The 22,826-nt window shown below is 46.4% G+C and overlaps 1 protein-coding gene across 2 annotated transcripts in view; it reads right to left on the bottom strand.

Moving 5' to 3' along the window:
- The window catches only part of LOC105465454 (potassium channel modulatory factor 1), an 84,522-nt gene extending 69,896 nt beyond the window's left edge, over positions 1 to 14,626 (bottom strand). Inside the window, exon 1 of one of the 2 annotated variants that reach the window (XM_071076982.1) lies at positions 14,267 to 14,626. In XM_071076982.1, coding sequence (XP_070933083.1) covers positions 14,267 to 14,282 — 16 coding nt within the window. In that variant the 5' untranslated portion in view covers positions 14,283 to 14,626. Of the gene's footprint in view, positions 1 to 13,492; positions 13,696 to 14,266 lie in introns of those variants that run through there. The other variant, XM_071076981.1, reaches the window with a different exon arrangement.
- Between the last annotated feature and the right edge of the window lie 8,200 nt (positions 14,627 to 22,826).

The raw sequence follows: 22,826 nt of genomic DNA, 5'->3' as shown, positions 1-22,826 counted from the left end.
TTCTCCTGCCTCAGCCTCCCAAGTAGCTGGGACTACAGGCGCCCGCCACCACGCCCAGCTAATTTTTTGTATTTTTAGTAGAGACGAGGTTTCACCATGTTAGCCAGGATGGTCTTGATCTCCTGACCTCATGATCTGCCTGCCTCGGCCTCCCAAAGTGCTGGGATTACAGGTATGAGCCACCATGCCCAGCCATTTTTTTTTTTTAAATCTCTCTCATTTTTTTTCCTTTAAATCTCTCTCATTTAACTAAGGTTTTTCTTAAACATCCATCTTCAGACAGGCTTTTCCTGACCACCCTACCTAAAGCAGCCCATACTTTGGCCAGCCATGGTGGCTCATGCTTGTAATCCCAACACTTTGGGAGGCTGAGGCAAGAGGATTGAGCCCAGGAGTTTGCGGCCATCCTGGGCAACATAGTAAGGCCCCAATTTCACAAAATAAATAAACAATAGAAGTTTCTTTCTTTTTTTTGCGATGGAGTTTTGCTCTTGTTGCCCAGCTGGATTGGAGTGCAGTGGTACAATCTTGGCTCACTGCAACATCCGATCCCGGTTTCAAGGAATTATCCTGCCTCAGCCTCCCGAGTAGCTAGGATTACAGGCATGCGCCACCACACCCAGCTTATTTTGTATTTTTAGTATGGGCATGGTGGCAGGCGCCTGTAATCCCAGCTACTTCAGAAGGCTGAGGCAGGAGAATTGCTTGAACCCAGGAGGTGGAGGTTGCAGTGAGCTGAGATTGGGCCATTGCACTCCACCCTGGGCAACAAGATTGAAACTCTGTCTCAAACAAACAAACAAAACAAAACAAAACAAAACAAAACAAAACAAAAGTTAGCCAGATGGGGTTTCTCCATGTTGGTCAGGCTGGTCTTGAACTCCTGACCTCAGGTGATCCACCCGCCTCGGCCTCCCAAAGTGCTGGGATTACAGGTGTCAGCCACTGCACCCAGCCTCTGCTTAGCTTCTTTAAATATAAAATAAAGAAAAATAAATAAAAGGGTCATGAAACCAGTATATGTTAACAAATAATTTTAAGGTGAAAAAGGAAATGAAAACTCTAAGTTCTTAGGAGAGAAACTGAAGCAGAAATCCACAGCCAAGTGTGGTGGCTCACATCTGTAATCCTAGCACTTTGGGAGGTTGAGGTGGGAAAATTGCTTGAGCTCAGGAGTTTGAGACTACCCTGGGCAACACAGCAAGATCCCATCCCTACAAAAAATACATATAGAGGGTGTGCTACTTTATTTACTCATTTTTTTCAAAGAAACTTCTATTATTTCACTTACTTATTTTGTGAAGATGGGGTCTTACCATGTTGCCCAACTTGGCCTCAAACTCCTGGGCTCAAACAATCCTCCTTCCTCAGCCTCCCAAAGTGCTGGGATAACAAGCATGAGCCACCATGGCCAGCCAGAGTATGAGTTACTTTAGATAGGGTGGTCAGCAGACCTTCAATGCATAAATTTGAATACGTTTTTCAACTAAGGCATTTTTTAAATGAAAATTTAGCATCTGAATTAAAATATGCTGAAAGTAAAATTTAAGATTTAAGACTTTGGCTGGGCATAGGGACTCACTCCTATAATCCCAACACTTTAGGAGACCAAGGTAGGACTGCTTGAGGCCAGGAGCTCAGGACCTGCCTGGGCAACATAGGGTGACTCAATCTCTATAAAAAATACAAAAGTCAGCCGGACGCGGTGGCTCACACCTGTAATCCCAACACTTTGGGAGGTCAAGGTGTGTGGATCACCTGAGGCTAGGAGTTCAAGACCAGCCTGGTCAACACAGTGAAACCCCATCTCAACTAAAAATACAAAACAATTATCTGGGCATGGTGGCAGGTGCCTGTAATCCCAGCTACTTCGGAAGGCTGAGGCAGGAGAATTGCTTGAACCCAGGAGGTGGAGGTTGCAGTGAGCTGAGATTGGGCCATTGTACTCCACCCTGGGCAACAAGATCGAAACTCTGTCTCAAACAAACAAACAAAACAAAACAAAAGTTAGCCAGGTGTGGTGGCGCAGGTCTGCAGTCCCATCGACTCGTGAGGTTGAGGTGGGAGAATCTCTTGAGGCTGGGAGGTCAAGGTTGCAGTGAGGTACGATCACACCCCCACACTCCAGCCTGGGCAACAGAGTGAGACCCTGTCTCTTAAAAAAAAAAATTAAGACTTTGTTAGAAAAAAATGTAAATGTATCATAATTCTATGTCAGTTACATGTTGAAATAGTATTCTGGATATATTGGGTTGTTATTTCATTATTAATTTCACCTCTTTTTAAAAATGTGGCTACCAGGGAATTTAAGATTATGTATGTGGCTTACATTAGATTTCTATTGGATAGCAATGGTCTACCCCAATTCTGCAAGTAGATTTGCTATCTCTTTTCCACTGGTAGCTTTTAAAAAACTTGTAGAAAATGATCTAGAATAACGAAAAAACATGAAAATATACAGTATGTCTGACTCAGAATGAAGACCCTTGATACTGGTGTAATATAGGAATACTTGTATTTCTCATCCACTGTCACTTGATGTTCTTATCACCATTTTTCTAGAGAAGAGAAAATCAGTCCCACCTCTGCCACCACAATGTGTATTCATATGTAGAGCCATACAAACACACTGTATAATTTACATTGACTTAGAAGCGCAATTAACTACATACAAATCCCTAATAGTGTCAGACTAAACATCAAGATCTCTGAATACGAAAACTACCTGGGTTCCCATTCATCATCCAACCATCCTCAACTCCCAGCATGTATTTTATTATTATAAAAAAGAAGGGCCGGATGTGGTGGCTCAGCCTGTAATCCCAGCACTTTGGGAGGGAGAGACAGGTAGATCACCTGAGGTCAGGAGTCCAAGACCAGCCTGGCCAACATAATGAAACCCTGTCTCTACTAAAAATACAAAAATTAGGGCGTGGTGGTGCATGCCTGTAATCCTAGCTACTCGGGACGCTGAGGCAGGAGAATCACTTGAACCCAGGAGGCGAAGGTTGCAGTGAGCCGAGACTGCGCCACTGTACTCCTGCCTGGGCGACAGAGCAAGACTCCGTCTCAAAAAAAAAAAAGAAAAGAAAAGAAAAGAAAAGAAGGAACACATCTGTAACTCCTTTATATAATCCCTGTGTGCTCTACTTCAACATCCTTAACTCCTAATTTAGAAAACTTCTCTGCTCACACTGCCAAACCTCTACAACCACAGAGCACACCAAAGAAGAATACTGGTGGAACAATAACAGTAGGGTCCAGCTATTCACCCCAGTAGTTAGTTGTTAGTTATCTAACCATTCACAAAAACCCATAATGCAAAAAACTACAATGAACACAAAAATAAATGTTTAATCCCTTTAGCTCTTTTCTAAGTATCAAAACATAATTACAAATCTGTGAGGAATCGCCAGGCGCAGCGGCTCACGCCTGTAATCCCAGCGCAGTGGGAGGCTGAGGCAGGAGGACCAATTGAGGTCAGAGGTTCGAGACCACCCTGGACAACATGGTGAAACTCTGTCTCTATTTAAAAAAATACAAAAATTAGCTGGGTGTGGTAGCAGGCACCTGTAATCGCAGCTGCTCAGGAGGTTGAGGCAGGAGAATCATTTGAACCCAGGAGGCGGAGGCTGTAGTGAGCCGATATTGCATTACTGAACTCCAGCCTGGCTGACAGAGCGAGACTCCATCTCAAAAAAAAATTTTTTTAAAGCCTGGTGAATAAGACAGGAGTGCTACTGGAGAGACCCTTTACTTTGCTGAGTAGGAGGACGACAGAGTCTTAAAGGAACAATAAAAGTCATAACCAAATAATAAATAATCAAATACACCTATAACTGTTCCAAGTCAACTCATCTACCTAGTACTCTAAGAAGTGACTCTCCTAATGAAAACCCTCTTACTATAGAAAAAGCTGATATTCATGACACTGGCACTGAGTACCAGCAAGAGAGCAAAAAAAAAAAAAAAAAAAAAACCCACCACATTAAAATTCAACAGAAGATAATGTGCAAACCTAATTAGTCATCATATCAAGATGCTTCATCCACTTATTCTTCTGCTGTCCCTTCTAGCTGAAGGTAACACAACTGACCCACTCTTCTGATTTCAGTTTTTTTTTTTGTTTTTTTTTTCTAGTAGCAGTGATCAATTTACAGGGATCCATCCATACCTCTTCGCCCATACCTGTGGTCATTGGCAAAGTTTGATGGACTGCTGGCTGGCACTGTGGCCATACAAGAGATGAGACTAGGCCAGGTGTGGTGCTTCACACCTATAATCTCAGCACTTTGTAAAGCTGAGGCAGGAGTATCATTTGAGCCCAGGAGTTCAAGACCAGCCTGGATGACACATGAGACCCTATCTCTACAAAAATTTTAAAAATTATTCAGGTGTAGTCCCAGCTACTTGGGAGGCTGAGGTAGGAGGATCACTTAAGCCCAGAGGTTGAGGCTGCAGTAAGCCCTGTTTATGTCACTGCACTCCAGTCTGGGTGACAGAGTGAGACTCTGCCTCAAGACAAAAAACAAAAAGAGATGAGGCTAATTGACTGTGTATATGAATTGGATGGACTCATAATTCTACTTTGCTACAACTCAGAGAGCCAACAACTAAAAACAATTCTTTTTTTTTTTTTTTTTTTTTTTTTTTGAGACGGAGTCTCGCTGTGTCTCCCAGGCTGGAGTGCAGTGGCGTGATCTCGGCTCACTGCAAGCTCCACCTCCCGGGTTCACGCCATTCTCCCGCCTCAGCCTCCCAAGTAGCTGAGACTACAGGCGCCCGCCACCACGCCCGGCTAGTTTTTTGTATTTTTAGTAGAGACGGGGTTTCACCATGTTAGCCAGGATAGTCTCGATCTCCTGACCTCGTGATCCACCCGCCTCGGCCTCCCAAAGTTCTGGGATTACAGGCTTGAGCCACCGCGCCCGGCCTAAAAACAATTCTTTAGGCAGTTATCATGATTAACAAACACCAAGAGGACCATCAGGGATGTAGCAGAGACGGAATGGTGGGAAGTGCTTAACAAGGTAATTCATCTCTTGTTCATTTCATTGGGCAGAGTTTTCACTTCCTGGTACTCAGCTCTCAAGACATTCCACCAGGCATGAGAGCTGGTTTTCTGTTTCCAATATCCCGCAGCTACAGATCCATTTCCAAGCTTCATACCCACCCTGCCTGTCTTTCCTCTGCCGACACCCACCTGGCTGCTGGTCCTTACCAACCCAAGAACAGCCTATCTTTTCCTGGCTCCTTACTTCTTTCCCATGTCAACTAGGTAATATGTTCCCTTAGGAAACTGTCTGCCTTACCCCAGATCTTTAACATAAATCAAGACATGGCTAATATATAAAAATAACCGGCTGGGCATGGTGGCTCACACCTGTAATCCCAGTACTTGGGAGGCTGAGGCGGGCAGATCACCTGAGGTCAGGAGTTCAAGACCCGCCTGACCAACATGAAGAAACTCCATCTCTACTAAAAAAAGAAAGAAAGAAAAAAAAATACAAAATTAGCCGGGCGTGGTGACGCATGCCTGTAATCCCAGCTACTCGGGAGGCTGAGGCAGAAGAAACACTTGAACCCAGGAGGCAGAGGTTGTGATGAGCCAAGATCACTCTATTGCATTCCAGCCTGGACAACAAGAGTGAAACTCGGTCTCAAAACAAAACAAAACAAAAAATTACCACATTTTAAGATGCTCTGATCTGTATACTGCTCACAGGTTCTTTCCTCAACTTTAATGAATAACTTCAAAGACTGAAAAAAAAAATACTTTATCATTTTAAGGAAATGAAAAACATCATGGTCCTCAGCACAACACTAAAATAAATAAAAAAAATTAATCTTCTATAAACAAAGACATTAGGAAGAGCATTCTACTTTTAACTTTTATGAATATATGCAGTTAGGGAATGCTTCGAGTCCATATTCATAAAAGTAGCCCCACAGCAATATTTATAAGGTGATTTTTTTTTCTTTTTTTAAAGACAGTTTCGCTCTTGTTGCCCAGGCTGGAGTGCAATGGGCCATCTCAGCTCACTGCAACCTCCACCTCCTGGGTTCAAGAGATTCTCCTGTCTCAGCCTCCCAAGTAGCTGGGATTACAGGCACCTGCCACCACGTCTGGCTATTTTTTTGTATTTTTGGTAGAGACAGGGTTTCACTATGTTGGCCAGGCTGGTCTCAAAATCCTGACCTCAGGTGATCTACCCATCTTGGCCTCCCGAAGTGCTGGGATTACAGGCATGAGCCACACGCCCAGCCCATCAAGTGATTTAAAAAACATTATTTCTATGGTAATTCAATGACATCTTAGCCTTCACTAAAAACTTTTGGAACTTCTAGTTTAAAAAACAGAAAACACATGGCCAGGCGTGGTGGCTCACGCCTGTATCCCAGCAGTTTGGGAGGCTGAGGCAGGTGGATCACCTGAGGTCGGGAGTTCGAGACCAGCCTGACCAATATGGAGAAACCCCGTCTCTATAAAAATACAAAATTAGCCAGGCATGGTGGTGCATGCCTGTAATCCCAGATACTCAGGAGGCTGAGGCAGGAGAATCGCTTGAACCCAGGAGGTGGAGGTTGCGGAGAGCTGAGATTGCGCCATTGTACTCCAGCCTGGGCAACAAAAGCGAAACTCCACCTCAAAAAACAAACACAAATTAGCCAGGCATGGTGGTACATGCCTGTAATTGCAGCTACTTGGGAGGCTGAGGCAGGAGAATTGCTTGAACCTGGGAGACGGAGGTTGCAGTAAGCCGAGATCATGCCACTGCACTCCAGCCTGGACGACAAAGTGAGACTCTGTCTCAAAAAAACTCAAAAACCAAAAAACAAAAAACCTAGGCAAATATATATCATAGATCTCATAAAGTTGATATTTTGAAAAGTAAGTTATGATGCGGGGATTTCTTTTAAAAAGGTTGCAAAGCTTAATATGAAGGGATCTGTTTAGATATTTCACATCATAAGTTTCATAAGCTCCTACTGTGAAAAAGTTACCATCTTACAAGATTGCTGCTGAGGCTGGGTGCAGTGGCTCATGCCTGTAATCCCAGCACTTTGGGATGCTGAGGTGGGTGGATCACCTGAGGTTGGGAGTTCAAGACCAGCCTGACCAACATGGAGAAACCCGTATCTACTAAAAATACAAAATTAGCTGGGTAAGGTGGCGTATGCCTGTAATCCTAGCTACTCAGGAGGTTGAGGCAGGAGAATTACTTGAACCCAGGAGGCGTAGATTGCGGTGAGTCGAGATCGCACCATTGCAAGCTAGCCTGGGGAACAAGAGTAAGGAGAAAAAAAAAAAAAAGATTGCTGCTAATACATCTTAAAATCCTCAGACCAAAAGGAAATTCTTCCAAATTAAGTTCCCAATTTGAAAGAAGAACATGTAGTCATGTTTTGCTACATTTTAACTTAAACATGAATGTAAAAATACGGGAAAATGAGCTCCAAAATGAACTTTAAATGAAATCATGAAATCAAAGACCCCAGAAATTAAAATGTGATTCGTTTTTCCATAAATTTACATTCTTATACATTCTCCATTGAAAGTCAAGGTAAATATAATTTACGATTTATTGAAACTGAAAAAGTTGCTGGACATGGCAGCTCACACCTATAATCCCAGCACTCTTGAGAGCTGAAGTGGGAGAATCACTTGAGCCCAGGAGTTTGAGACCAGCCTAGGCAATAGTGGAAGATCCAGTCTCTGCAAAAAAGAAAAAAAAAATAGCCGGGTGTGGGGTGCACACCTGTGGTCCCACCTGCTTCGGAGGCTGAAGTGGGAGGACTGTTTGAGCCTGGGAGGTCAATGCTGCAGCAGGCTGTGCTCGCGTGCAGCATGGGCGACAGAGACCTCTGTCTCAAAAACAGAAAACCAACTGAAAAAGGCTTAAAAATGTCATAATATTTTAATAGATTATAGTTAAAGTAAAATAAGTTATAAGAAGATCTGATGGTAAGGATCTTATCAGTGGGAGTCCATTTACATTTCTACAGGGAGGCAAAAGGCACTGCATTAAAATCACATGCTAATTACCCATGTTGGCTCTGCAGTCCCCAAATTCTAAAACCAAATTATTTCTGTCTCTATGTGTGTTTCAGTGGCAGATAACATGTTTTGAGAAGAGAAAATTAAGGCTGGGAGCAATGGCTCACACCTGTAATCCCAACACTATGGGAGGCTGAGATAGGAGGATCACTTGAGCCTGGGAGGTGGAGGTTGCAGTGAGCCAAGATCCCACCAACGTACTCTATTCTAGCCTGGGCAACAGAGAGAGACTCCGTCTCAAAAAAAAAAAAAAAAAAAAGAGCGAGAGAAAATTATAATCTACTAAGAAAAAAGTGGTACAACTTTCAAAAAGTTGGAGCTGCCATTCTGCAAAATATACATACTTCAAAACATCACGTTATACACGAGAAATATATACAATTTTTGCAAATTAAAAAATAAAAACAAAAAAAAGTTGGGACTAACTAGATTAATGGCTTACGTAGTCTTGTATTTTACATTTTAAAAATAAATAGTATCAGATACTTCTGAGAACAGCACAACAACATGACCACCTGCTCATTTATCCACTATCATTTTTATTTTTATTTTTTTTATTTTTTATTTTTTTTTTTTTTGAGACGGAGTCTCGCTCTGTCGCCCAGGCTGGAGTGCAGTGGCCGGGTCTCAGCTCACTGCAAGCTCCGCCTCCCGGGTTCCCGCCATTCTCCTGCCTCAGCCTCCGGAGTAGCTTGGACTACAGGCGCCCGCCACCTCGCCCGGCTAGTTTTTTGTATTTTTAGTAGAGACGGGGTTTCACCATGTTAGCCAGGATGGTCTCGATCTCCTGACCTTGTGATCCGCCCGTCTCGGCCTCCCAAAGTGCTGGGATTACAGGCTTGAGCCACCGCGCCCGGCTCCACTATCATTTTTACATATGAAAATCTTCAAAAAGCTAGGGAAATTATAAATCAGATAAAGATAAGGACTCTATTTTAAATCTTTTTTTTTTTTTTTTTTTTTTTTTAAGTGATAGGGTCTCTCAGCCTCCCAAGCACCTGGGACTACATGTGCACATCACTGCAACCGGCTTGAAATCTCAAACAACTTTACCCAAAATCAAAAGTGGCCCAGAAAGAGTTAAGAAGGTGCTGGGTGCAGTGGCTCACACTGGTAATCCCAGCACTTTAGGAGGCCGAGGTGGGTGGGTCACTTGTGATCAGGAGTTCGAGACCAGCCTGGCCAACATGGTGAAACCCTGTCTCCACTAAAAATAGAAAAATTAGCCAGGCGCAGTGGCAGGCACCTATAATCCCAGTTACTTGGGAGACTGAGGCAAGAGAATCACTCGAACCCGGGAGGCAGAGGTTGTAGTGAGACAAGATCACACCACTGCATTCCAGCTTGGGCGACAGAGCGAGACTCTGTCTTAAAAAAAAAAAGGGAGTTAAGAAGGCACTCAAGAAAAAAGTGCTAGAATCACAGTAGAGTACCTCTCTGAAATTTGACAAAATTAGTAAGAGAAAAGTTGGTAATTACTTTGTCATCAATGTTTACCCCTTCCTTATGCCATGTTTCACACTGCACTGTGGAAGTTAGATAAAAAATGCATCTTCCTCGCCAGACTTAAGGTAAGGAGCTGCATCTCATTCACTTAGCCCCACATTCCTTGGAACCTAGCAGACTGCCTTACACATAGTAGTGACTGAAAGGTTGAATGATTTAAGGCGACACGTGTACCGAGATCCAGGTAATCAACGAGGCTCTAATCTATTCAAGAACATTCATAATTTCATTTTAGCTAATAAGCAGTGAGCAATTTGATAAGTTGCTTTTTTTATTTGGAAAGCTTTAAAAGTAGATTTTAAGCTCTGAATAACATACATTTTAAATGTATTTGAAAGTATGGCAGTGACACATTTTAAAAAATACATCAAGATAAAAAATGATTGGGTTCACTGTGAACTAGACAGTGTTGGTAGGGTGAACATAAAGTGACTGGGCACTAAAGTCTACAAAATGTTAACATGACAAGAACACCACAAAGTGAGTTAAAAGTGGCCCTGGAATTCTCCCTGGAAAAGTAGTAACGGGCAAACAGGAAAAATATAGAGTACTGCCATCTCCATTAAGGGTCTGGAGGGTGGGGAGCCTGTTGCCCACTCGTGAGAAACAATTATTTCCATTCCACATGGTGCTGCTGAAAAGTGACGTACAGAGGAGCTGGTTCAGTCTGTGAACTCATTTCCCATCACCCAAAGGAAATGATGGAACACCAAGCCGACTGGGCCCCTTCTAGACTCTTGACAGTTCAAGCTCTATCAACTCTCTAAAGCGCCAGTCTAGGGCAGAGGTAAGGTAAGGCAAACTACAGCCCTCAGGCCAAATCCAACCACCACCATTTTTTTTGTTTGTTTGTTTTGGAGACGGAGTCTCACTCTGTCGCCCAGGCTGGAGTGCAGTGGCATGACCTCAGCTCACTGCAACCTCCGCCTCCTGGGTTCAAGCAATTCTCTGCCTCAGCCTCTTGAGTAGCTGGAAGTACAGGTGCCTACCACCACACCCCGCTAATTATTGTATTTTTAGTAGAGACAGGGTTTCACCATTTTGGCCAGGCTGGTCTTGAACTCCTGACCTCAGGTGATCCACCCGCCTCGGCCTCCCAAAGTGTTGGGATTACAGGCGTGATCCACCGCGCCCGGCCCACCACCAGCTTTTATACAGCCCGCAAGTTAAGAATGGTTATTTGTATTTTTGAATGCTGGGGGTGTCAAATGACAAATCATATTTCATGATACATGAAAATTATACAAAATTCGGCCAGGCGTGGTGGCTCACACATGTAATCCCAGCACGTTGGGAGGCCGAGGCAGGTGGATCACAAGGGCAGGAGTTTGAGACCACCCTGGCCAACATGGTGAAATCCCATGTCTACTAAACAAAACACAAAAATTAGCCAGGCGCAGTGGTGGGTGCCTGTAATCCCAGCTACTTGGGAGGCTGAGGCAGGAGAATCACTTGAACCCAGGAGGGGGAGGATGTAGTGAGCCAAGATCACGCCACTGCACTCTAGCCTGGGCAACAGAGCAAGACTCTGTCTCAAAAAAAAAAAAATGTATGAAATTAAAATGTCAGTGTCCACAAATAAAGTTTTAATTGGAACAGAGCCATGCTAATTCAATTACATGTTGTCTACAGTTGCTTTCGTACTATTATAGCTCGCTAAGCCTGCAATGTTTGCTACCTGGCCCTTTACAGAAGCAGCATGCTGACCCCTGGACTAGAGCGTTTCTCTATGCTCCTGGTTGCACTGCCTTTCTCAGAGGCACTGCTTCACAAGGTTCAGCCTTCAAGCCTGACAGGTGTCCATCTCAGGACTGTGTTGTCCAAAGTTACATTAGTAAAATAATAGGATGTCGTGTAATTCATTAGGGTGGGTACAAAGACAAAGAAACATATTACTTGCACACACAAGGCCCTGAAAAGGAAGCACCAGGCAAGTACAACATGATAGGCTTGTTCAAACCTTTTACCAGACTATTACATCCAACTTGGGGTCACACTACTGAAATGAGAGTGTGAAAGGAAATGAGAACTACAGAGAATTTGGAGGTGGACAGATGACTGAGAGAGCAAAAATCACACCACTAAAGAAATACTGAGGCCAGGTGCAGTGGCTCACACCTGTAATTCCAGCACTTTGGGAGGCCAAGGCAGGTGCATCACCTGAGGTCAGGAATTTGAGACCAGCCTGACCAACATGGTGAAACCCCGTCTCCACTAAAAATACAAAAATTAGATGGGCGTGGTGGCGGGCGCCTGTAATCCCAGCTACTTGGGAGGCTGAGGCAGGAGAATGGCTAGAACCCGGGAGGCAGAGGTTGCAGTGAGCCGAGGTGGCGCCACTGCACTCCAACCTGGTGACAGAGCGAGACTCCATCAAAAAAAAGAAAGAAAGAAAGAAATGCTGAAAGAAATGGGATTCGTTGGCCCAAAAAAGGGAAAGGTAAGAAAAGAACAGCAAGGTTGCCATACCCTGTATTTGCTGATAAGTCAAAGTCGTACTGATGACAATAATGACAGTCTGAACTAATATTCCACAAAACATATATCTAATGAGTTAAGTGTGATTCATGAGACTGCTATTCCTGTCTCAGACCATAAACTAGACCACTGAAAGATAATCACTTATCAAATATTGTACTGTAAGTCTTCAACAAATGTATTTAGGTATGGTCCTTTTTATTTTCTGACATTAACGTAAGTTACTAGGAAAGGTGTGCTACTAGTGTGCTGAGGTTCAGTAATATTCAAGTAACTAAAAGGTAGCAGAAGTTTCATAACCACACACCTTTGCACAGGACCAAATGGGGGGAAATGGGCTTAAATTACAGAATGTATGTTACATTCAATAATGTTCCAAATATGAGATTTTAATTACTACAACAGAGCATGGGGGGTGAAGGAATTTTCTTCCCAGGACACTTCAATTAGAATGCTTCTCTGGAACTATCTGTGTGCTTTCTTAGACCAAGGAGAATGAGTCTGAAACACTCTTCCATGGCTGTGATTCTGTAACTTTAACTCTCCCAGTTTTTAAGCGTTAAGAAAGCCTGCAGCCATTGCTCACTTTTGTTTTGTCTTGAAAGTGGTCAGTGTACACAGGACTACAGTTTAAGATAAACTTTAATATCCCAAATTGAAATCTGATTATAACTTTAATTACAAGTTCTTAAAATTACAGAGATAAGGATACATTTCCATGAAGCAGCCAAAGTGGGAAAAGAGGCACAGCTTCCCACTTATGTGTTCCTTTCTATGAGGCTAGGTACCTCATTATTTCAAAATGTCCAACACTTGAACACAGTAAGTACTCAGTAAATGCTTTGCGAAGAAAATATAGTATATTTCATATTAGTTTTGTAACTTTTAAAATACAGAATCGTTGAACACAGAATGTTGAGTCAATTTCAACGCTGTAATTAGTAATGCGAATTTTGAAACTTGTTCTAAATACAATTTTAATCAATCTGAGTTTTTCAGCCTTAAAATTCTAAGGTCTGTATTTCCCAAAGAATATCTTTCCCACAGTGCGAAGCACACACTAAACTGACTCACTAAACTTTCTCCACTCCTACATCACCTATACAGGATTTTAAAATCGTGAGTACACAAACTTTCAAGCCACTTCTACAATCTTGTATTAACCTTAACAGGGCAAACTTTCCGCCAAGACTCTTAACACTTTTTATCCAAAAACCTGTAGTAGTGAAACAAAGAAAACACAACCCCCTCCTCCTTTTCTAAACCATATGGCAGTAAATTAAAGTTAACTTATTTCTTACCAGCTCAAAGCCTCGACCCTAAACATTTGTCTCTTTGTGCCCTGGGACTGGGCTTAGAGCAGTCTGCTTATTTGCAACTGTACTCCAATCGTGTTTTTAAATCGCATAACAAGGTCCAAAACGACCCCCGACCATGAATAGACCTCACCATCGTCATTTTCCAAAACCTTGTCTGGTACGCAGCACATGCCGGCGAGGGCACCGGGGCCGGCGGGGAGCGAGCCCTGCTCTGCCTGGGTGACTGAGCAGGGAGTTTGCTTGCTGCGGCGGGGTCGGATCCACCCCGGGAACTTGGTTACCCGAGCCCAGGGACGCGCCGAGGCCTAGCCGCGAGGCTGGGGCGGGCTCCAGGCGCCGAGGGCTTCCCGTCCCCTGGCCGCAGAGCCTTCCCGCCAGCCCCGCGGTCGCCCGCAGGCGGGGACACTCGCCGTCGTCTCCCGGCGACCGGACGCGCCTGCCGGGTCCCGGACCGGCTCTTTTGCCTCCTGCTGCCGCCCGCGGCCCGGCTCTGCGACCACACCGGGCTCTTCCGGGGCGACGGGAGCGCTAGGCCGCGCTGGGGCCCGCGGCTCCTGAACCGGCCGGGCGGGCCTCGGCGTCCGGTATCAGTCCCGAGGGCCGAGCTCCCGCCGGTAACGGGCCCCGCCGCCTCCCCTCCCCCCCCGCCCCATGACAGTGCAAACCCTCCGGCCGCCCGGGCCGCCCCGCCTCCAGCACCAGGCCCAGCTAAGGGCCGCGGCCGTGGCGGCAGCGGCGCCGCGGCTCTCCGCCCTCGCTCGCTCACTCCCGGGTCCAGCGCCTCGGGCCCGGCTCGGGCTCGGCCAAAGTCTCCGCCGCTTCCTGGCCGCCCTCTGCCGCGCCGGGCCCGGGCGGGGTAGGCCGAGGCCCGGGCGGTGCGGGTGGGGGCGGGGGCTCCTCTCACCTTCATGTCGGGACATCCTAGTTCAGACGGTGGCGGCGCGGCCCCTCCCGGGCTCCGGCTGCAGTGTCCCCCGCGGGGTCCCGGCGCTGCCCGCGCCGGCCGGCCGACTCCCACTCGACTCCCGGGCTCGGCCGCGGGGGCGGGGTGGGCAAGGGAGCGCTCCCGCGGCGGCGGCGGCGGCGGCGGGGAGGCGGCGCGGGGCGGGAATGGGGCCGGGCCTGGTCGGGGCTGAGCTCCTCCAGGAGGCGGGTCCGACGCCGCGGCTCCGCCGGCGCCCGCCGTGACTCCGGTCACTCTCGGGCCTGCCGGCTCCCGGCAGCGGCGCGGCGCTCCGCAAATCCCGCTCCTCCCCTCCCCCGGCCCACCCCCCGCCCCTCTCCCCCGGCTCCCGGCCGCCGCCGCCTCCTCCTCTTCCTCCTCCTCCGCCTCCTTCCGCCGCCCGCACGCCAGCCCCGCCTCTCGCTGCCCTCGCCGGGCCCAGCCGCCCGGAGGCCCCGCGGCCGGCGGTCGTGACGGGGGCGGCGCGGCGACGGCGGCTCGGGGCGCGGCGCTTGCCCGCGCTAGCCAGCAGGCCGCGATCGGGCGCCCGTGCCCAGCCTCGGCCTGGCCGCCGCCGCCGCCGCCGCCGCCGCGCCGCGCGTAGGGAGGAAGAGGAAATGCCCGGCGCCGGCTCCCGCTGCTCACCCGCGCGGCCTGAGGGGCGCCCGCCAGCCTCGCCGCCCCTAGCCCCGCCTGGGGCGGGCCTAGGCCGGGCTATAGGGGCCAAGGTCTTGGACTGGGCCGGCCGCGGGAGGTGGGTGCTTCTCGGCGCCGAGCTGCGACTCGGAGGTGCTCCTGTCCCCAGGTGCATGGCTTCCGGACCGGCCGCGGGCAGCGAGCTCCGGCCCCACCGAGAGGCCGCGGACCGTCTGGGGACTTGTGTTTATGTGTATTTTAAGCCATCAGCCCAGAAGGGAAAGGCGACTGACCCCCGGTCGTCGCCGGTGTTCCCCGGCCGTGTTACTGGCGGTCGGGAGGGAAGCCAGGAGGCTGCCAGGATCCGAGGCCGACTCCTTGCGAACCATCTCCGTTAAAGACTCCGCGCCGGGCAGCCCGGGAGTCCGGCGGTACCCGCGCAAACTTTGTCCCAGCGCCTTGGCTCACCGTGAATGCCCTGCCTTGAAAACTTGAGTTTTTTGTTTCCTGCAAATGGTCTGCTTTTCCCATTTTATCTGTGTTTTCCATTTTTACCTTCTTATTGTCAACTTTGTTTTCAGGCATTATTAATTCGACAGATCTTTGTACTGCCCCTTACCACGTGTCGGTGGTAGCGTGGTTTGGTGGAAATAGATCGCGCTTTGAAGACAGATCGGCCATGGATTTTGGCTCTGATACCCTCTGTGTAACGTGGACGAGCTACAAGGCCTGCTGAGCCTCCATTTGTCTGGTTTTTGTGATTGTTTTAATTTATGTTTTTCCATTTGAAGTTGTGGTTTTTGCATAAAATTGAACTGTTAGCCGGCGAAGTCAACTGAAATTGGAATCTAGGGTACTGCTTGCTTTGGGGTTACTGTTATACTGTTCACCATTCACTGTGTGACCTCTTAACCTCTCTGTGCCCTGACTTCTCTATCTTTAAAATGGACGTAACAGCAGATATATAATAAGAAGAGGTTTGGAGGTTAAGTGCTAAAATGCATATAAAATACCTATCACAGGACACAGTAAAAAGATTGTTACCGTATTTCATTGAATCTGGTTTTAAGACACTTTCTGATTTTAAAGAAACTAAAAGCTCATCTTAAAGTCCAGGAAGTAGGTTTTGGGTCACTCAGAACTCCCGAGGGACTGTATTTGGTAGTAACTAGTGTTAAACTGTAGTTTAAATGAGGACTTTGTCACCAGAGATAATTTCATTGCCTATATGGAACTTCTGCACAAATTTATTCCATTTCTCTTGTAGAAAGAGGTCCAACCTGGCTGTAAATGGGGTGTGGTGGAGTAGAAAGAAGGGTATTAAGTAAAGCTAGTTAACGTCTATTGAATGCTTATCCTGTGTCGATGCCTTTCTGAGCATTTTACGGTGTTGGCATGTGTGATCCTGGGTATCAGGAGCCTCAGTTTCTTGGGCTGTAAAAGTGGGGACAACAACGCTGATCCCATTGTCTCCTGATGGGTAAGTGATGTCTATAAATAAATTGTATAGAGATTAAGGCATTATCAGTACTATAGTCTGATAAAATGGTGGAACAGATAGGAAAGCCTACTACAGTACTGAACTGCAAGAGGGAATAAGAGTAAATATAGAGATTTCATTTGCTTGGGTTTTGCAAACGGTTAGCTAACTAAACAGATAACTTTGTTTTTGATAGTTCGTTGTTTTCAGTCAGATAAGAGTAAGGAAAGAGTAACTAAACCATTCTCAGAAATATTATGGTTATTTGGGGTTTTCATGACCTTCATTCAGTTAGAGGTCAGGCTGTTCAATTTAAAACAACCTTTTGCTTGCTGCCCTGCCATATGGGAAATTTCATTCCAAAAAAAAGGATTAATTTCCAGCCTGGGCGAAACCCCATCTCTACAGAAAATACAAAAATTAGCGGCCAGGAGCGGTGGCTCCTACCTGTAATCCCGGCACTTTGGGAGGCTGAGGCAGGTGGATCACGAGGTCAGGAGTTCAAGATCAGCCTGGTCAAGATGGTGAAACCCCATCTCTACTAAATATACAAAAGTTAGCCGGGTGTGGTGGCGGGTGCATGTAATCCTAGCTACTTGGGAGGCTGAGGCAGAGAATTGCTTGAACCTGGGAACGTATCAGCCTGGGTGACAGTGAGACTCCGTCTCAAAAAAAAAAAAAAATTAGCAAGGTGTGGTGGCATCTGCCTTTGGTCCCAACTACTCTGGAGGCTGAGGTGGGAGGATTGCTTGAGCCCAGGAGGTCTAGGCTGCAGTGAGCCGTGATTGCACCACAATATCCTAGTCTGAGTGACAGTGTGACACTCTGTCTCAAAAAAGAAAAGATCAAGAAGGATTAATTTAAATCCTTATACCAAAGTGTCTACCAAATGATTTCTGTTCCACTCCAGAAATGTTTCCTCCATTCCCTTCCTCTCTCTGCACCCCCCTGAGTTCTCCTTTCTTCTGTGGACAACTGTAACTAATGCATGTTTTTGCTAGGCTAACCCTTCTTTCATACTATGGCCCAGTTATGTTTTTTCAAATAAGCTAATGGATGTAAGCACTAGTGAAATCTGAATAAGGTCTGTAGTCTACTTGATAGTATTGTACCAATGTCAGTTTCCTGGCTTTTGATATTTCTCCATAGCTTTATAAGATGTTCCCATTGGAGAAAGTGTACCTGGGCCCTCTTTGCAACTACCTATGGGTATATGATTATTTCAAAGTAAAAAAGTATAGGGACAGAAATTAGATCAGTGGTTGCTGGCAACTGCAGCTGGGGAAGGGTGGACTGACCACACTTTTTGAGATGATGAGAATATTCTATATCTTGATTGTGGTATTTACATGACTGGATGAATCTATGGATCTGTCAAAACTCAGAACTATAGACCTAAAAGGGTGTTTTTGGTTTTTTTTTTTTTTGAGACGAAGTCTCTCTGTTATCCCCCAGGCTGGAGTGCAATGGCAGGGTCTCGGCTCATTGCAACCTCTGCTTCCGGGTTCAAGTGATTCTCCTGCCTCAGCCTCCCGAGTACCTGGGATCACAGGTATGTACCACCACGCCCGGCTAATTTTTTGTATTTTAAGTAGAGACGGGATTTCACCATGTTGGCCAGGCTCGTCTCGAACTCCTGACCTCAGGTGATCCATCCACCTCGGCCTTCCAAAATGCTGGGATTACAGGCGTGAGCCACTGCACCCAGCCAAAGGGTGGTTTTTACTTCTATGTAAATTATACTTCGGTAAACCTGACTTAAAATAAGGAAAGCAAGCTCTTGGCCAGGTGTGGTGGCTCACGCCTGTAATCCCAGCACTTTGGGAGGCCAAGATGGGCGGATCACGAGGTCAGGAGATCGAGACCATCCTGGCTAAATGGTGAAACCCCGTCTCTACTAAAAATACAAAAAAATTAGCCGGACTTGGTGGTGGGTACCTGTAGTCCCAGCTACATGGCAGGCTGAGGCAGGAGAATGGCGTGAACCTGGGAGGTGGAGCTTGCAGTGAGCCGAGATTGCGTCCAGGCCTGGGCAACAGAGCAAGACTCCCAATCAAAAAAAAGAAAAGCAAGCTCTTATCACCCCAGCCTCCTGGGGCTAATAGGATGAAATGTAACTTTAAGGCCAACGTGCTTTTCCAGCATACGGACTCTTCCTCCTGCCAGTGTACTCTGGGCTTCCTTATACTATATTAATTCCTGCCCTTGCGCCTTTGTGCATTATCTTCCTTCTCCTTAGATGGAGCATAGGAAAGTAAAGTCAAATTCGGGTTCCTTGTACTCCTGTAAGCCTTCCCTGCCTCTCTTAGGCACACCAGTAATTTCCTAACTTCCTCCTCTGTTCGCTCATGTCGTGCTGTAATTTCTAATTTGTTTTCATCTTTTTTCTCAACTAGACTCCTCAAAGGCAGTGACCACATTGTTCTTTGTCTCTGGGATCCAGTAGTGTTGAATGAGTGAGTGAATGAATGATTTATTTATTTATGTATTTATTTATTTATTTATTTTTGAGATAGAGCCTCTCTCTGTCACACAGGCTGGAGTGCAGTGGAGCAATCTCGGCTTACTGCAACCTCCGCCTCCCGGGTTCAAGTGATTGTCCTGCCTCAGCCTCCTGAGTAGCTGGGACTACAGGAGGGTGCCATGAGGCCTGACTACTTTTTGTATTTTTAGTAGAGACGGGGTTTCATCATGTGGCCCAGCCAAGCTGGTCTCAAACTGCTGGCCTCAGGTGATCTGCCCGCCTCAGGTGATCTGCCCGCCTCAGCCTCCCAAAGTCCTGGGATTACAGCCATGAGCCACCACCGCGCAGGGCTGTGAATGATTTAGAGCTGAAAGAAAAAGTAATGGTTCTCAAAGTGTGGTCCAAGGTCCCCAAGAGGTGAGGTGAGTTGCTAGGATTTTCACGCTTTAAGCAAACAGGAAACAGCACATCCTAACAGATTGAATGCAGAAGAAGAGAATCTAGCTGTCTTCATTTAAGCCAAACATTAAAGAGATCTGCAAAACAATATCGTACTTCCACATTTTTTGGGAAAAAAATAGTTATTTTTCTTTAAAACGTGTTATATTTCTGGTTAGTGGATTTATTACTGTTTTCAAGTGACTGTTTTTTTGTTTGTTTGTTTGTTTGTTTTTTTTTTTTTGAGACGGAGTCTTGCTGTGTCGCCCAGGCTGGAGTGCAGTGGCCGGATCTCAGCTCATTGCAAGCTCCGCCTCCCGGGTTTTTACGCCATTCTCCTGCCTCAGCCTCCCGAGTAGCTGGGACTACAGGCGCCCACCACCTCGCCCGGCTAGTTTTTTGTATTTTTTAGTAGAGACGGGGTTTCACCGTGTTAGCCAGGATGGTCTCGAACTCCTGACGTCGTGATCCGCCCGTCTCGGCCTCCCAAAGTGCTGGGATTACAGGCTTGAGCCACCGCGCCCGGCCTGTTTTTTTTTTTTGAGATAGTCTCCCTCTGCCGCCCAGGCTGGAGTACAATGGCGCCGTCTGGGCTCACTATAACCTCTGCCTCCTGGGTTCAAGCAAGTCTGCCTCAGCCTCCCAAGTAGCTGAGATTACAGGCCCCTGCCACCACGACTGGCTAATTTTTTTGCATTTTTAGTAGAGACGGGGTTTTGCCATGTTAGCCAGACTGATCTCAAACTCTTGACCCACCTTAGCTTCCCAGAGTGTCAGGATTACAGGCGTGAGCCACTGCACCCAGCTGACTACGTATTTTAAAAATATTTTCTCAGTTTTCTAATATGAAAAATATTGACAGATAAATTTTTTTTTAAAAGTTCTTAGGGCTGGGCACGGTAGCTCACGCCTGTAATCCCAGCACTTTGGGAGGCCGAGGTGGGCAGATCAGGAGCAGGAGTTCAAGACTAGCCTGACCAACATGGTGTAACCCCATCTCTACTAAATATACAAAAAAAAAAAAAAATTAGCTGGGTGTGGTGGCACGCACCTGTAATCCCCGCTACTCAGGAGACAGGCGGGAGAATTGCTTGAATCTGGAAGGTGGAGGTTGCAGGGAGCTGAGATGGCACCACTGCACTCCAGTCTGGGTGACAGAGCAAGACTCTGTCTCAAAAAAAAAAAAAGGTTCTTTGGTGTCTGTGACAATTTTTAAGAATGTAAAAGGATTTTGAGACCAAAAAATTTAAGAATCTGTGCCTTAGAGACTATTAACAACCCCCTCATTGTTGAAATGAGAAATGATAATGATGCTGACATTTAAGTAGTGCTCTGGTACATGTGGCAGGCCTTTTTATAAGCACTTTACTTGAGGGTACTATTATGTCTTCATGTTACTGATAAGGCAAGTGAGGCACAGAGAGGTTAAATTGACTTGCCCAAGGCCATGTTGCTAATCACTGCTGGAGCCACAATTTGAGGCCCTGATATTGACTACAGTTTTCTGCCACTTCCATGAGGTCTGGAAAGGGTCAGAAGGCCCATGCCATCTGGTTACTTCACCAGCTCTCTGTTGTCTACCAATCTCACAGTCACTATGCAGGAGTCACTGAGGCCTCAGTTCTGCTTTGCAGTCTTCATCCCAAATTCTGCCACCCTGAATGTTTTCAAGCAAGGCCTTACAATTGGCTATACAAGGCTTTGATTTTTTTCAAATCTATGTCCACTTCCATTTCAACCACACATTCCTCTCTTGTGACCATGCTCGAAACTCCAATCATCTGTCTTATTGTAACTTCCTATTTTTCAGTTTTCTTACTCTCTACCACTAAACCTTTTTTTTTTTTTTTTTTTTAAATATACAGTGTCTTGCTGTGTCACCCAGACTGGAGTGCAGTGGTGCATCATGGTTCACTGCAACCTTGAATTCCTGGGCTCAAGCAATCATCTGTATTTCTCAGCGGACACTGAGTAGCTGGGACTACAGGCATGCCCCACACTGCACCCAGCTCATTTTCTTATTTTTTGTAGAGACAAGGGTCTCGCTTTGTTGCCTAGGCTAGCCTTGAACTCCTGGCTTTAAGTGATTCTTCCACCTCAGCCTCCCAAAGTGCTGGAATTAATAGGTGTGAGCCGCCACGCCTGGCCTAATCCTTGATGTTTGCACTTGCTGTTATGGTGTGTGTGTGTTTGTTTTTCTGAGACAGAGTCTTACTCTGTTGCCCAGGCTGGAGTGCAGTGGTGTGATCTCAGCTCACTGCAACCTCCGCCTCCTGGGTTCAAGTGATTCTCCTGCCTCAGCCTCCCAAGTAGCTGGGAATACAGGCGCTTGCCACCATGCCTGGCTAATTTTCATATTTTTAGTAGAGACAGGGTTTCACCATGTTGGCCAGGCTGGTCTTGAACTCCCGACCTCAAGTGATCCATCTGCCTTGGCCTCTCAAAAGTGCTGGGATTACAGGTGTGAGTCACCATGCCCGGCCATTTTTTCTTTTGTTTTTTCCCTTTTTAACTGCATTCTCTACCTGACCCAACTGGTGCCCTGTGGTCAACTCAGACTTCTCATTCATGCCCTCAACTCCTTAAACCCCTCATCCTCAAACTCTACCAGCTTTGCAAGCTTCCAAGCCTGAATTGCCTGACTCAGTTTATCCCTATGTATATCTGTTTGGGGTGTAGAATATAGCAATTAAAAATGATAGAAGTGTACAGATTGTGGCTGTTATAAATCTAGGGCATTCAACTACAGTTGGACCTCAGTGCCATTGAGCAATCTTTGTCTGTGGTCAGAACCCTCTACTATAAACATTCACCACTTGGTTCCAACTGCTTACTTACCGACGTGCCTAATAGATAACCTCACCTTCTAAATCACAGAGGGAGGAAAGTTCAAAATGCAGGAACTTTCACTTCCTACTGTGAACCTCCAAGGGAATGTGTACATCTGCATCCTGCTGCCTCGTGCATGGAGATATCCTTTCTGTTCAGCCCTTCCTCTGTTATGATCCCACTTCATCCCATCTCTGGGATCTTACTCCTTCAGCCACCTGCTTGGCATCTGTACTTTCAGCTGCTCAGCCTCAACTGGTCCGTTGCCCTCAGCCAAAAAACACCCCTTCAACCCTGTACTCCCTCTGGTTATTACCCTATTGTTTCTCTCCATGGACAATCTTCTTGAAAGAATTGTCACTCCCCTTCCTCAGCTTAGAAACTGGTTTATCTGATTGCCTGATTTTTGGTGCTGTTGGTCACCTTCTCATTTTCTGGGATACCACTTTCATCATCTTCCCTTTCATGTCTCTGCTCTTTTTGTATCCCCTATTGGATTGAGCAAAGTCACCAACCTAGTCAAGTCACCCCCACCCCGCAAGATGAAGCACAGTGGTCATCCTAGACTCTTTCCTCCCATTTATCTTCCAGAGCCAATTGCCAAATCCTGTGATGTTTACCCATTAAACATCTGTCAAATCAATCCCTTTCTCTTTATTCCCATGGCCAACAAA

Source organism: Macaca nemestrina, chromosome 13 (assembly GCF_043159975.1).
Source record: "Macaca nemestrina isolate mMacNem1 chromosome 13, mMacNem.hap1, whole genome shotgun sequence".
NCBI classification, from domain to species: Eukaryota; Metazoa; Chordata; class Mammalia; order Primates; family Cercopithecidae; genus Macaca; species Macaca nemestrina.
The sequence above is the reverse complement of the archived record's forward strand: the minus strand, read 5'-3'. Positions and strand labels throughout refer to the sequence as shown.